Source organism: Streptopelia decaocto (genome assembly GCF_964273445.1).
Source record: "Streptopelia decaocto genome assembly, chromosome: 6".
Lineage (NCBI taxonomy): Eukaryota > Metazoa > Chordata > Aves > Columbiformes > Columbidae > Streptopelia > Streptopelia decaocto.
Window position 1 is genome coordinate 16966155 of NC_138660.1, and position 14117 is coordinate 16980271.

Sequence of the window (14117 nt, forward strand, 5' to 3'; positions counted from 1 at the left end):
ATCCATCGTGTGGGAGAACATCTTGAATTTTAGTTTAATCTCAGAGTTATCTGTTTTATGTAAGATTGAAGGACAGTTGCACAGCACTCAGAAGTACCACCACTATGCTTACAAATGCTCCCAGCTTGGTCACCTTCAGAATAAGCACTCTCTTTTATAGGCTAACCTTTGGCACATGATTTAGAGCTGCTTCAGCTGTCTGATCTCCTACATTTGAAATTTTCATTGTTGATTTTATGATTGTCAGCACACGAAAAGAAGTGATTCACTTCTGACAAACAGCAGGATATTTTGGGCTTCTTTACAGCATTGTCACAGAATGTGTTACCATTCTTTTTTTATGCAGAAAAGGATAAAGAATTACCAAAAATAGGCCATTACCTTCTCTTTAGCTTCTGTCACAGTGATTTTTAAGTTAGATGTGTAATTGGTGGTGGAGTGAAACACTGTGGCTTCCTGCTGCAGAAGAACAGTTTAAACGGTTGACTTGCAGGTTTGAGTCATTGTATTTAGTGTGAATGGCTCCTGTCAGGAACCATATGAGATGTGGCCTGTTACTACACAGACCAATCTGAACAAATACAGAAGATGTGCCCCTTGATATCTCATATTATTCTGTATGTCCCACTTTCATATATTTTTTGATGAGTAGTAATTAACCAAAGCAATTAAGATGATCAGCCATGAAGACGCAGATGTTTCATTTGTGGAACAGAGCCCTTTTAATGTTGTCTCGGTTATAGATATTTACAGTATTTTAATGTCTTATGATCTAAATCAGGGAGCAGGAAGCTGTTATACTAAACTCGTATGCAATATTTTCCTCTGGGAAAGAGTGACTTTTCTAATCCACACTCTGCTAGAGGCTGATTTAGTTCATTGATTCAAAACACACTGAGTAATGCTGACGGCTGAGTCTCTAGATGAGAGTGGAAAACTTTTTTTTTTAGAACCATGAATTACTGCTGATTTCACATCTAGTGCATGATGCAAATTCTTCCTGAATTATTTTCTGAGTGTGATGATCCTGCTCTGAACCAGATATATAGCAGTATGGTGTGTGCAGCTGTTACACATAAGTATGGTCAGTGAATCAAGTTCTGCTCTCAATTGTGCCATTGCAAATGAAAAGTAAACTCACTGAATTCAGCAAAATTGCTGACAATATACAACAGTGGGATTGGCCCAGAAATTGTCTCAATTAGATAAGAATGAAGAGAATTACGAGACAGGAGGAGGAAATTTTGGCAAGTGATACTCTTTGCCTTAAAAATGCAGGCTATATAGAAGCTGACTGACAGCTGAAGGAGTACAGGTTCAGGTTTCTTATCATTTGGAATAGACCAGCTTAGTATATTTTGAAAACATGCTTAAATGCAAAAATGGCAATCAGAATGCACTAGTAGAGTTACATCTCTGAGGAATACCAGTTCTCACATTGCATTTGATTAATTAATTAGCCCTGTTAATTTAGGCTAGCTCCTTCAAGCTTATACACTTTCAATAATTGCAATCATACATTATTTTACTATAAGGTCTTAAGTATTTTCCTGTAAAGGCATGATTATCCCAACAAGTTTAAATACATATGCCAACTCCCTCCTTATATAAACACACACACACCTAGTTACCAGGGAGAATTGCCTTCCAATAGCAAGATGCTGTAAGAAGTATTACATTCACTCTTACTGCATGTTTATCTTTGACCCTGATAATATTGTTGTCTGTTACCAAAGACATATGCCCAAAAGTTCACACATCTACTATATATGCAGTTTCGCTTAGCAGGTGTGTGTAACCCTACTGTGATCAGTACTGGAGGGTGGCCCAAATTATCCTTCCTCCAAAGAAGTACTAATGGGAAGGTTCTGAGAAATAACATTTCTGTAATGGTCCTAATACAGAAACTTGCATTTCATAAGGTAGAGTTTAAACTTATCCAAAGTTTACCCTTCATTAGTGCCACTACTTATTCAAATGTCACCTTCTGTCTCCTGAACACCATTGAGATATGTATAAAACCAGACCATATGCACCGAGGCCACTCCCACATATATCTACATGCATCCCTTTCCCACAGTTTCTGAGTAATTTCCAGAGGATTTCCAGATGACCTCTATTCCTTAGATGGCTGAACCCCACCAACTTCTGCTGTGTGGACTCAAGTATATCTGGTTTTGGTTTTGTTACCTGTTTTCTTCAAATCCAAATTGCTGCAAATTGTTTTCTCCAACCTCCAGTAGTAAAAATGTTATGCACCCTTCTTCACATTTCTGGCTGCAAGTGTGTGTGTAGAACTACTTTTGCACACATAAGAGCAGAATCTAGCCCAGGGAAAACATCATCCTACTAATGTTGTTCATCTCCTTGAGGTTACTTAAAAGTCACATGTTGTCCAAAACTTACATGTAATAATTTCTACCCTTGACTTCAAAGCCTATTACAAAAAGCCACATACAAAATTTAAATGTACTATAAAGCCTTGCAACTTACAAACCATTCTGGAGTGACCCAAGCTCAACAACCATGACCTGACTGAAACATTTCTTCAAGAGAGTTATTTCTTCTGTTGGTGCTTTACCAGTATTTGCTTCCCAATAAAAAACATCCTCTGAAAGAAAGATAGAGCTGACAGGGGTCATTTAACAACCCACAGGAGGAAAACTAGGTGAAGTTCAGACTGCTGAGCTCATTTCATGGGTTTATCATCTAAAATATACATCTGCTATCATCTAGATGTTTTGAAATGTTGGGTGAGCACCCCAAGTCCTTATGAGACAAAGAGTAGTACTGAGGATTTCTGCAGCTTGTTCCTGCATGATAATTTCTGCCTGTTCTAGTTTTCTCAGAAACTCTCTGAGAAAGATCTAAAGTGATGAAGGCTGAAGACAAATTCACTGTGATTTTTAAGGAAATGAAACAAGACTGCTTGTTATAAGCAAGAGCTATTTGAGCTAAAGAGAACTGTTTCCTCTGTATTCGACATTATGTCTTAACAGGTAATTAGACTTCAGCCCTTGAGGAAGAAAAGATCTAGCATCAGATGAAATCTGAAATAATATCTATATGCGTAAATATACATGTGTGTGTGCATGTATGTATACGTTCATTTCTTTATGTTTTCATAATAGCCTTAGAGAATGATAACTTTTGGAAAAGAGGAAAAAAATGCTTGATTTTAGATTTTACCCACCAGTTTATAATGGTTTAGTATATTAAAAAATAAAAGGTTATAACACTAACAGGAAATTGTTTCTTTGGGATATGAACTATATTATTTTCCCCATCTATTCTCCGAGTTTGTTATGGTGGCAAGAATCTTTTTGCACTGAGACAGTAGGTTATAAAATTTACTGAGTGCAGAGTCACTCAACTGGCAAACAAGATTAGCCAGCAGCCTCCAAGAAAAGACTGGTGTTGATGTGAAGCATTCATGCACCTTTATCATTTGCAGAGCAAAGTCTTTGGGCACGGTGCTTTTTCCAAGTATTTTGTGAACCCTAAATTTCTATTCAGAAACTCTTTGGAAGAAATCCCATAGCAGGACTAGAGTACTGAGAAACAACCACCCCAAAGGTGCAAAGCCTTTGCGAAGGGCAACAAACACAGACCTTGAAGCAGGCCAAACTTATGGACTGTGGTGTTTCCCATTACCTTCTCATCCATCTTCTGCTGACATTTATTCAGAAATCAATATAGAATAATACAGGAAGTACAGTATTAACTATCTAACTGGCTTTCTGCCAGAAAGATAAAAATTAGAGTGGGTGTTAGTGTGTGGGTGGTAATAAGCTTACTTCTGGATTGCTCCAGGGTATTAGAAATTTGTGTCAGCTGGCCAGATCAGCTTTCCACAGTCATTCATCTTCCCTGAAAAATGAAGAGGCCTCATCAGTTCTTCTCTCTTCTCTTCCTAAGAATGTCAGTACAGAGGCAGCAAGTAAGGAGTTTAGTTCAATCTACACATCAGACTTCCAAAACTGGTTTGCCTCTTTATAGTCTATGGATATCTGTAGCCCCATTTTGGTTTTGCTTGAGAAAAGTTTGTGGCATAAGCTGTAGGACTGAGTGAAAACAGAGATTAAATGCAAAGTTTTGGCCTCAGGGTACTGACTGAGCTCAGTACTCATTACAGCAGGTCTTAAGTACTTCAGCTTCTCAGAAAGCAGAAAAATGTGTTTAAGAAGAAAGAGTTTGTTGCCTGGGCAATCCCAGAAACGAGGCTGCTAGTGGAACGGATAATACTGATCTATTGCAGAGAGAGGTACAGTAAATCATAAAGGCTGCAAATTTATGCACTCTGGTAAAATTAAATAATTAGTTTTCCCAACATCTATGTTTGTCACTTTAACACAGAACAAAACTCCTAGCAATATTTTCCAATAAAACTGTTGAGTTTAAGCATCTCCTTCAAGTATCTCCAGGGATTTTCAGTTCTGAAAGAAAATAGGCTAATAATTTAGGGGATATAAAAATGACATGTTTGAAGATGTATTAACTGGACGGGTCCAAAAGGAAGAAGAGTCCCAGTCTTGCCCGCCCCCCCCCCCCGCCTCCCCAATTTTGTAGGCAAGATTTCCTTTGAGTTACAACAATAGAGTTCAGGCCCCAAACCACAGTAGGACTGAATACATTTTTAAATTACTTTAACAATTTTTAACTATTTTAACAGATTCTCTGCAGTAACAGTCTGCTAGAATCAACAGACTACTGGCTGCAGAACCAGAGGACACCATGCCAAATCGGCTTTCTGGAAGACAAGTCAGAAAGCAACTGTGCCTCAGTAAGTACTGTGATCTCCTCTGGGGAAAAGTCCGTTGAGAGTTATTTGGGTAGGGTGTGGGGTAACCACAGTACATGTTAAATTAGAAAAGTCTATGACTGACACAGAAATCATAGTAATCTATCTATAGTTTCTCTAATTTCCAGCTCTCTGTTAAAAGAAAACATGCAAAGCAAAAATGCATGCAGATTTCTATATGGAGCACATTAATAAAGTTTACTGCAGAGGTTTCTCCACGTTTGGCCTACAGATTTTGTGGCTCTCCATAATCTGCAACTGACAAGAGAGAAAAATAAACCAAAGAGAAAATTATTCCAAACCATAACTTGTTAAGTGGCAGGTTGGAAAGAGCAGATGTTTAAAAGGCTGCTTAATGTTCTTGAAGGCAGAAAGATAAAATTAAAAAGTCTTTCCATATTAGGTGAGAAGCTGCTAAAAAAACAGAAATAGAATTATTTTATATATGAAATGAAATTGAATTCTCACCATTGTGGATTACAATGCAATTAAAAACAGCTTTTGGTTAAGAGTGTACATGAAGAAATAAGAGTTGTTATGATGCTTTACACAATATCTACATGAAACTGCATGGAAGTACATTGCTGTGATAAAATAGTTTTTTATTTGATGAAGGACTCAGGAGAGCAGATCCTTGCTCAAAATCCCATTTGATTGCTACTCCCTGGCCCCAGTGATCTAACGAGGGCTTTAGAAAAGAGCAGTTTTATCTCAGGCGAAAGGTTTCCAGCACTGCTTTTGCTGCACACAACCTAAACACCAGCTGAGGGTTCTCACGGAGTCTGCTGGGGCTCCCTCAAGGACATGGACATTTCAGATCTAGCTGCTGAACCCAGACGCCTGCTGTCAAGAAACTGAATCTCCATCCCACAGTGGAGATGACTGGAGGCTTTGTCTCTCGCCTGGGGGTGATGCAGCGTGCTCGAGAGCAGCAGGAGTGACACAACAGTGTCACGGCAGCAGTGAAAAGTTAGGAATATGGTCAAATATTATAGGCTCAATTCACTGTCATGCTGTTCACTGGACTATCAGTTTCCACAAGACAGAATTAGTAAAATACACAACCTAGTCAGTGTGTGCTAGTAAGCAACAATACAAGGTACAAGGTGAGAAACTAAACAGACTCCTGTATCTATTTTGGATGATGCTGGGATAAACAAGGAAGGGGATATTAAGGAGTAATGTTTAGTGATACTAAGTTTCTAGATTCCCAAAATTAGACTAATAGTATCTGCCTATCCTTTGAACATTCTGCACATATTCTGTCAAGCAAAAGGTCCACTGTATTAGCAAGTGCAAACATTGTTCAATTGCAGATGAAATGCTGGTACTTGAACAGTATCCTGAATATGTTCTTAACCAGAATGGTGTAATCAGGCAGGTAATGAGTGGTATCCTTGTTATTTGATATGGGAAAGGATGGCTTTTAATGCAGAAAACATTGACCACTACTATTTAGTATTTCATATCTTGAAAAAAAAAAAAAAAAAAAGCTTATTTTCTCAGTGGAAATGATTACTCCCACTGTACTCGGCACTGGTGAGGCTCCACCTCGAATACTGTGTTCAGTTTTGGGCCCCTCACTACAAGAAAAACATTGAGGTGCTGGAGAGAGTCCAGAGGAGGATATTGAAGCTGTGCGGGGGCGGGACTGGAGCACAAGTCTGATGAGGAGCACTTTAGGGGACTAAGGCTCTTTAACCAGGAGAAAAGGAGGCTGAGTGGAGACCTTCTCACTCTCTATAACTCCCTGAAAGGAGGCTGTAGCATGGAGGGTGTCAGTCTCTTCTCCGAAGTAACAAGTGATATGGTGAGAGGAAGTGGCCTCAAGTTGCAACAGGGAAGGTTCAGACTGGATATTGGGAAAAAGTTCTTCACAGAAAGGTTTGTAAAGCACTGAACAGGCTGCCCAGGGAAGTGGTTGAGTCACCATCCCTGGAGGTGTTTAAAATGTATAGATGAGACTCTTAGGGACATGGTTTAGTGCTAGATTTAGGTTATGATTGGACCTCATGATCTTAAGAGTCTCTTCCAACCAAAATGATTCTATGATCATAATATAAAAATGAATTATGACTTGCTTTTTTATATGTTGAACTTTGACTTAATTCTTTGTGTTTCTTTGAATCTTACAGGAAATTATATCTGTCTCTGATAAGATGGAGCTACCAAGAAAACATAGCTTGTTAAAACAAGATTATACTCAGATTTGATTTTAAAATACCCAGTATAACTGCTTGACACACACTTTTCCTCTTGAAAGCACAGATCAGGTTTTATCTAGCCCTGGTCAGTTACCTTGTAGGGTAAATAAGCATTACTCTTACTTTCTGCAGATGTGAGAGGAGAGGCAAAAGTACTGAAATGACTTTTTGTTAAATCCCAAAAGGAGATTCTGAGATAAGGAGTTTCAGCAAGTCACAGACACAAATCTCACATGTGCTGAATGCCTACAATTTTCCCTGGCAAAGTCATGCAAGGTGATAATTTTCTTTTAATCCCCTCTTTGTCAAAGAGAAGACAAACAAGACAAAGCTCTTTCCTAAGAAAGCGGCTTGTGTTACTATAGTGTGATGGTGTAGTTCTGCTTGTAGGCAGAGGGTAGCCAAAGGTGCTCTGTGAGATTTCCAGGATACAGAACTGTTCCTAATGCCATCCTAAACTACAAGACCCTGACTGACCCCCTTCTCATATGGGAGGAATATTAGGATACTCTTTGAAACCTTCACCCATTGCCTACTCTTTCCATAGTGTGCATATAGGACAGCCAGCTTTCCCTGTATGGATTTCTGAACGCTGCCAACTCTACATACACAAAATGTTTTGCCATTTTCAAAGCACAATTTTAGTACCTAGTTGATTCTATAATTTACAGTTATCACTATAGAAGAAAAGTTATTATATTGAAAGAATGAGATGGAAGTGGAATGTACAACGATATATTGAATGAAGTTAAAATATCATATATAGAAAGCACTAATTTAGAGGCTGAGAAGTTAAATACTATTTTGGAACAAACCTGTTCACGTCAAGAGAAAATGTATTTGGTGACCTGGAAGCTTAATTCTTGATCTACCCCTGGAAATTATGCTTTCAAGTTACTGTTAAATAGTTACTCATAAACTTTTATGAGCAGAAATAAGTTTTGTTCATATTCCTGGTTAATTTATTCAGAGTGGTAGTACAGCACAGAATTTTCATTTGGGTATCTAAAAAGTTGCACACCTAATGTAAATACAAGCAGTAAACTAGAAAAATTTGACAACCATCAAACTTAACATGTAGATCAGAGAGCAAGCACTTTTTTTTTTTTGAGAATTGCTCTCCCCATCTTAGATACGTAGATGGTTCATTTGTCTGTGCCCAATACATGACCAAAGCAGGGAACACCTAACCACCATGTGAGGATTAAGCATTAGTTCAGTATCATACTTGGAACCTGCAAAGAATTTCATCCTGAGTCCTTCCCAATGACCGACACTAAAGGAGCAGAAGCTGCAGGAATGAGGGAGGAAGAAGGATATAAACCAGCTTCTCAATTAGCAAGCAAACCAGACTGCCCTTAGCAGAAAATATGTTGTATCTTCACTTCTATGTGGAAGATTTTATAAATTGCTGTTGCCAGTGGTGCCAGGGATGTTTTAATGAAACTGCCTCTGAACACTGGCATTGGGTTTGCAGAAGGAATAAAGAAAACTCAAATGCACTATATCATTAACTATTGCTTTTCCCAAAGATAGCTGGTAAGACATTTAGCTATAGTGCCCAGTTTTCATTTGGAAGATTTCATGTTTAGTTATAAGGCATCTAATCTTACTGTAACTATAAATGCAACAAGACCATATTAACATAGCTTTCATAAATGTTATTTTCATTATGTGCCATTACACATTAGCACAGTACAAGTAAAAATATACTCATGGCTGCCTTACATATGCTCACCAAGTATACTAACAATAATTTTCCTAAAGCACTAAACATTTAACTCAGTTATAGCAGACTACTTTTTCAAAGAGAGAGGTTTTTTTAAGTGGAACAGGCATTTTGATATAAGTAATAGTCCTTTCATTTCCAAACGGGTTAATGAAAATGCAGCCATTATGATAAGAAAATAATAAATTTTGTTAGAGCAACAGTGTTTTATTTTTGCTTAAGTTGAAAATCTTCTCCTGACCTCTGAAAATGGTTATTTTAAATTCTGGTGCCATAATAGGAGAAATGCTAGTGTGTCCATATTTAATGTAGTGTTTCTGGTCATCTGCAAGAATGAACAATAGAAATTATAGGGAGAAAAAAAAAAAGCAAGATTAGGTGTCTGTTCTCCATTTTTATACCAATTTAGTGGTATGTTGGTGAGTTGTCTATGAAAAGTGTTATATGTATAATGAGTGAGTATGATGCGAACAGAGTTTGAAAGATTGTCTTGTCCTAACTTTGCTTTTTTACTCTCCATACATACTATTTTTGTCCAGTTCTCTCTGTTTAGATTTAGGAAATCAGATTAGATACGCTGGGCTTGTCCGGGGGACAGGGTTAACTGTCTTATGTTATCAGGGCTTTCTAGGGAGACGTCCCACAGAAGCTAGACAGGAAGGGGCAGCTGAAAGTGATTTCTGTGTGCTCGAAGTGAAGGTACGGTGGGAGGACGAAGGTAAATCCTATGTAGTAGCGCTGTTTGTTTTCATTTCTGTATTAGCATAAAACATCCTACCAGCTCTCCTTAAAACATCCCTGGGTTGAAGTATGCTACCCTCCTTATTTCAGGTGATCCTATCTGATTTTGCCATGCTGTCTGCTTAAAAACGTTAAACTCCGTCTAAGAAGTACTTCTACATTGAAATTATGAGTGTTTTTTTCCTCCTCAGAGAGTATTTAGGTAATTGTTAGACATGAAATTAAACTTAGTGCAACTAACAATTATACTGTTTAGCAACAGTTTACTGCTGCAGATTAGAATACAGAGTTTCATGTTAATATAATAATTAGATAGTCTACATTTAAAAGGTAGTTTAATTATGGAAGTCTTGTTTTGTTTATTTCCACTGAATGAAACTTAATCAAAATCCATCTAACAGAATAAAACACATAGATTCATGAGACATCATTCATAAGCTGCACATAGTGACTTAAAAATGTAATTAAAACATCTGTAATGTGACATTCTTATTACCCCATGGAGAAATCTCATCAAATAAATGTAGTTTCACATAAATACATATACCTTTGTCCAGTCCATTATTGCCAACTATCTTTCTCTGGACCTACATCAAATATTCCCTGCTTTGGACATGCTGCTAAACAAATCTTATTTGAAAAGAAAAAAACCAATACTTTGTCCCTACTTTCCCTCCAAAGATCTAGATTATTTAATTACCAGTGCTGTAACATTTGCTGTTGGCTTATGTTAGTACAAAAAATGTAAATTCTTCCTTAATTAGATGATTTATAGTTTCTTCTAACATTGGACTCTCCTAGAGTGCAAAGTCCTCATCATGCACACAGAAAAGTCATTTATGATTCTTCTTAACATTTCCCAAGATTTGACATTTTTCTTTTCAATGTCTGTGTGGTAAGGATCAGCATGATTAAGGTGGTATTGCCACACTGCTAAAGTTGTATCTCAAGTGTCTTTTAGGAATTTTTAATGAAATAGTTATTTAGAAAGAATACAAAACAAAACTAAAAGAGAAAAAAAAAATAAAAAATCAAAGATGGTAGTATAGTCCTGCAAGATATTTGGCATTCATCTCCCTCAAGATGTTTAAATCATAGCAGTAAATTTTTGGGAAATTCTCTGGACTTTCACACTCTAGACCAGCAATAGCCAGAAAAGCCATTAGAAATTATATTGGCACTGAAAAAAATATTTTCTCTAAAAATGGACCCAGACTCTAATAATCTCCCCACAAAATGCAACATCTCTCCCTCTCCCTTTTCACATGATCATCTTGTCCCACCACGGAGGCTGGGAAGAAGACCTTCCCGCTGCACACAGCCTAACAAGGAGCTGCACTTGAAATTCACCGATCTAGGAAAATACACTCTTCCCTCCCCATGCAGTGTGCCTTCGTGTGAGGAATAAGGGAATTTCCAGACTTTGGCAGAAATGCTGCAAACTTTTTGTCGCATATCCTGGAGAAGTAACAACAAACTTTACACCACTAAATGGCAGTGATAGATATGGAAAGCTGGAAATCTCTGCTTTACAGTTAAAACAAAGGAGTAAAAAACAGTGCTCATTTTCTACTTTAGCACAACAAAATACAAGATTTCCAAGAACTGGGATGTGTCAAGGGCTCTAAAGTTCATTTTTGTATCATTTTATGTCTCTTTATAGCTGAAAAAAAAAATCTGGCTTTGCAGGCAGCTGGGTGAGAAAACAGCTTCAGTGAAGGGTTTAAAGATTTGAAACATTTTGGAAGTTTCCCATTTGCAAGTACTCCTACTCTATAAAACATGAATGGTCATGCCTGAATACTCTATACAGGTACGCATATTACATAGGCTATATGCATAGACATACACAGTTTTATATCAGTTAGATCCAGACCAAGGGAACAGCAGGAGCACATGCCCAGAGCAGAAGGAAAAGACAGCAGCCCACACTTTGGTCAAATTCAATCTTGTTAAAGTACCCTCTCATTTAATCGTTGGCTGCTTTTGTCTGACCCTGTGCCATTTCTTTTTCTCCAAGTGGTCTGGTGAGAGCAGGTGGTAGCACAAAGGAGACTGGAGGACAACATGAGTAGGGAAGTGAGGATGGTGGAGACAGTGACCAGCAACTGGGTGGCCTTGTGGCACATGGAAGATTCCTAATGCAACCACAGCACAGAAGGAAGAAGTGCAGCTCAGGGTTGTCAGCTGGTTAGTTGAGTACAGGAGAAGATACCCAGCCTGGGAGACAGACATTAACATCTCAAGGAAAGGAAGCAATGCTTATATTAGTGAAGGGCAGCAAGACTGTTGGCTTGGTGAGAAATAGATTCTGAAGAAAGCAAACGGGTGATGTAATTAAGAATCAGATTGTCTATGATCTCTTTGTTTAGGGAGATAATGAAGAATGTCATTTTGCCATCATAGCAGCTGGATTCTCAGAATTGGCTGCTTACCTTGCACCTGCATAAATTCGCTATGCTAAGCAGGTACCTGAGCATTTTCCGTTTCACTGAGGTTTAGCCATCAAGCTTTTAAACAGATTCAGGAGGAGTTTAAGAATGCTGTTATGCACTAATTTGATCTGATCTGATCAAATGAGGGCTTCTCTGGTCTTACCTCCTCCTCCAGCCCCTACTTCATCTTTTTTATTGCCCTGGCATTTCTGCAAATGTGCAGTAAGTCAGTTCAGTGAGAAAAGTTACTACAAAATTAAGAAATTAATTTTCCTAGCCAATTCTTCCTTGATTTGTCTCACTGTGTTGTCAGACAAATGCCAGTGCTCCCTCAAGTGATGGAACAAAAACATCCAGGGAACAGCTCCCACAAATTAATTCAAACTGCACGATAACATATGGAGAAAGGGAGAATACTTGGCAAGGTGTATTTTGAGGAAAATAAAGAGAGCAGCTTTCGTTTGAATTGAAGTAGATTATAAGTGGGTTTCATTCATTTCTTCACCTGTCTTTTTAAAGATTTGACACTACATCGTTAGACATTGAGGTACAAATATAGAGATTTATATTTTACATCAGTCTTTGATACTAGAGTTACTTTCAGGTAACTTGCTAATGATAGAGCGGACACTGGGTCAGGGTGTTGAAATCTAAGCACTGGGACATTTTGTATCTCTTAATCAGGGCTCCTACCTCCAGTATGCTCTTCAGAGGCTCCAAAGAATGAAAGCATGCCCTTACTGAAGGGTGGACATCTAGTCTTACAGGAGTTCAGAAAGGAGGACATTTCTTCCTAGGACTGGTAGTAGTCAACAAGGCTCTTTACGCAGCCAAGTATGGAAGCGCATTCTTGAATCCCAAAGGAGGTTTTGGAGTGTTTTGTTGTTGGTGTTTGTTTCGTTTTCTATTTTTAATCAAAACCATATGTTCCTGAATAGTGACCATACTCAGCTGAAAACACTGTTTTGTTTTTATTGTGTTTGAATGAAAATTTACATTTCCTAGTAAACACAGGGAAGCCCTATTTGTCTGCATAAAATAGGCAGACCTATGTACTAAGATGGTTGCCCTTCCTCATGAGGCTGCATGCACACCCTCAGCAGTGTGTCATACACAGGGGATTACAGGAGTATTTATTTTACCTTTCACTCAGTAATTACTCAACCATTTTCAAGAACAGCATTGTCTCTTTCAGATATCAAAATACATGTGTTGCTCTCCAGATCTAAGCCATAATTACTAGAGATATTTTTAGTTTTAAGTCCCATCTTCCTATTCAGCCTAACTATACCTTAATTATAACCTGACAAGGAGCAGGAATCAACAGCTGCAGGCTAAATTGTGGCATTGAGTCTTAGTCCTTTCTCAGGCATGTGTGGGTGCTCATATTGCTGTGGTAAAGAATTGTATATTCCAGAGAGCCCCTCTCTCACTTGCACAGGGAAATCAGAAACCCTCCTCTTCACCAATTACTCACTGCCTTATGGAGCCCAGTGCAGGCAGACTGAGTGCTAGTTTAAAAGACCTCTGAAAGGATTAGTTATATAATCTGTAAAATATGTTTCTCTTTTTGCTCTGGTACATACTTGGCTCTGAAACATATCTCTTCACATATGAGCTAATGTTAAGGCAGAAATTAAATATGTCCTTAAAGGGTTGTATTTCCACATTTTCAGTACTGCATATGTGTTTTATACAGCAGCCAAAAGCTGCCTTATGAATTTCAGATTGGAGAGGACTGACAATAGATTTTCTTCTCTTTCCCTGTAACTTCAGATTTGGACACTCTTTAATCTTCTGTCTAGATCTGCTGCCTTCTTTCCTGTCCCTTTGTGATATTCTCATACAGCAGTGTTTTCCTATCTGTATTTAAGAGAACCAGATGCGTAGCCTTATTCTGACAAAGCTATAAATAAACACCGGGAGGATCAAGCGTGGTATTGCAGCTCTATCCCCTTCAGCATTTCACACTGACATATTCTCAGTGCCTCCATGGTCTGCTTTATCAAGAAATGGACTTCTTGTGCTGCCTCCAGAGTGGACATCTCTAACTGCTTGCTGCTGTTATAGCCACAGGCTCCCTCTAACATGAATTGCAGTGTGAGGCTTATAGAAATTTGTTAAACGTTAAGTATACAGGGCACCAGAGAAAGCAGATGGTGCATGTGGCATAAATATTTATTGGCATATTTTCTTTAAGTCATAAG

At 38.1% G+C, this 14117-nt stretch overlaps 1 protein-coding gene across 4 annotated transcripts in view; it reads left to right on the top strand.

Moving 5' to 3' along the window:
- The window catches only part of SPHKAP (SPHK1 interactor, AKAP domain containing), a 69962-nt gene that overhangs the window by 18570 nt on the left and 37275 nt on the right, over window positions 1-14117 (top strand). For all 4 annotated transcript variants that reach the window (XM_082055832.1, XM_082055834.1, XM_082055833.1 and 1 more), the window contains one exon: window positions 4673-4783. In XM_082055832.1, the coding sequence (XP_081911958.1) occupies window positions 4673-4783 (111 nt within the window). The remainder of the gene's footprint in view (window positions 1-4672; window positions 4784-14117) is intronic.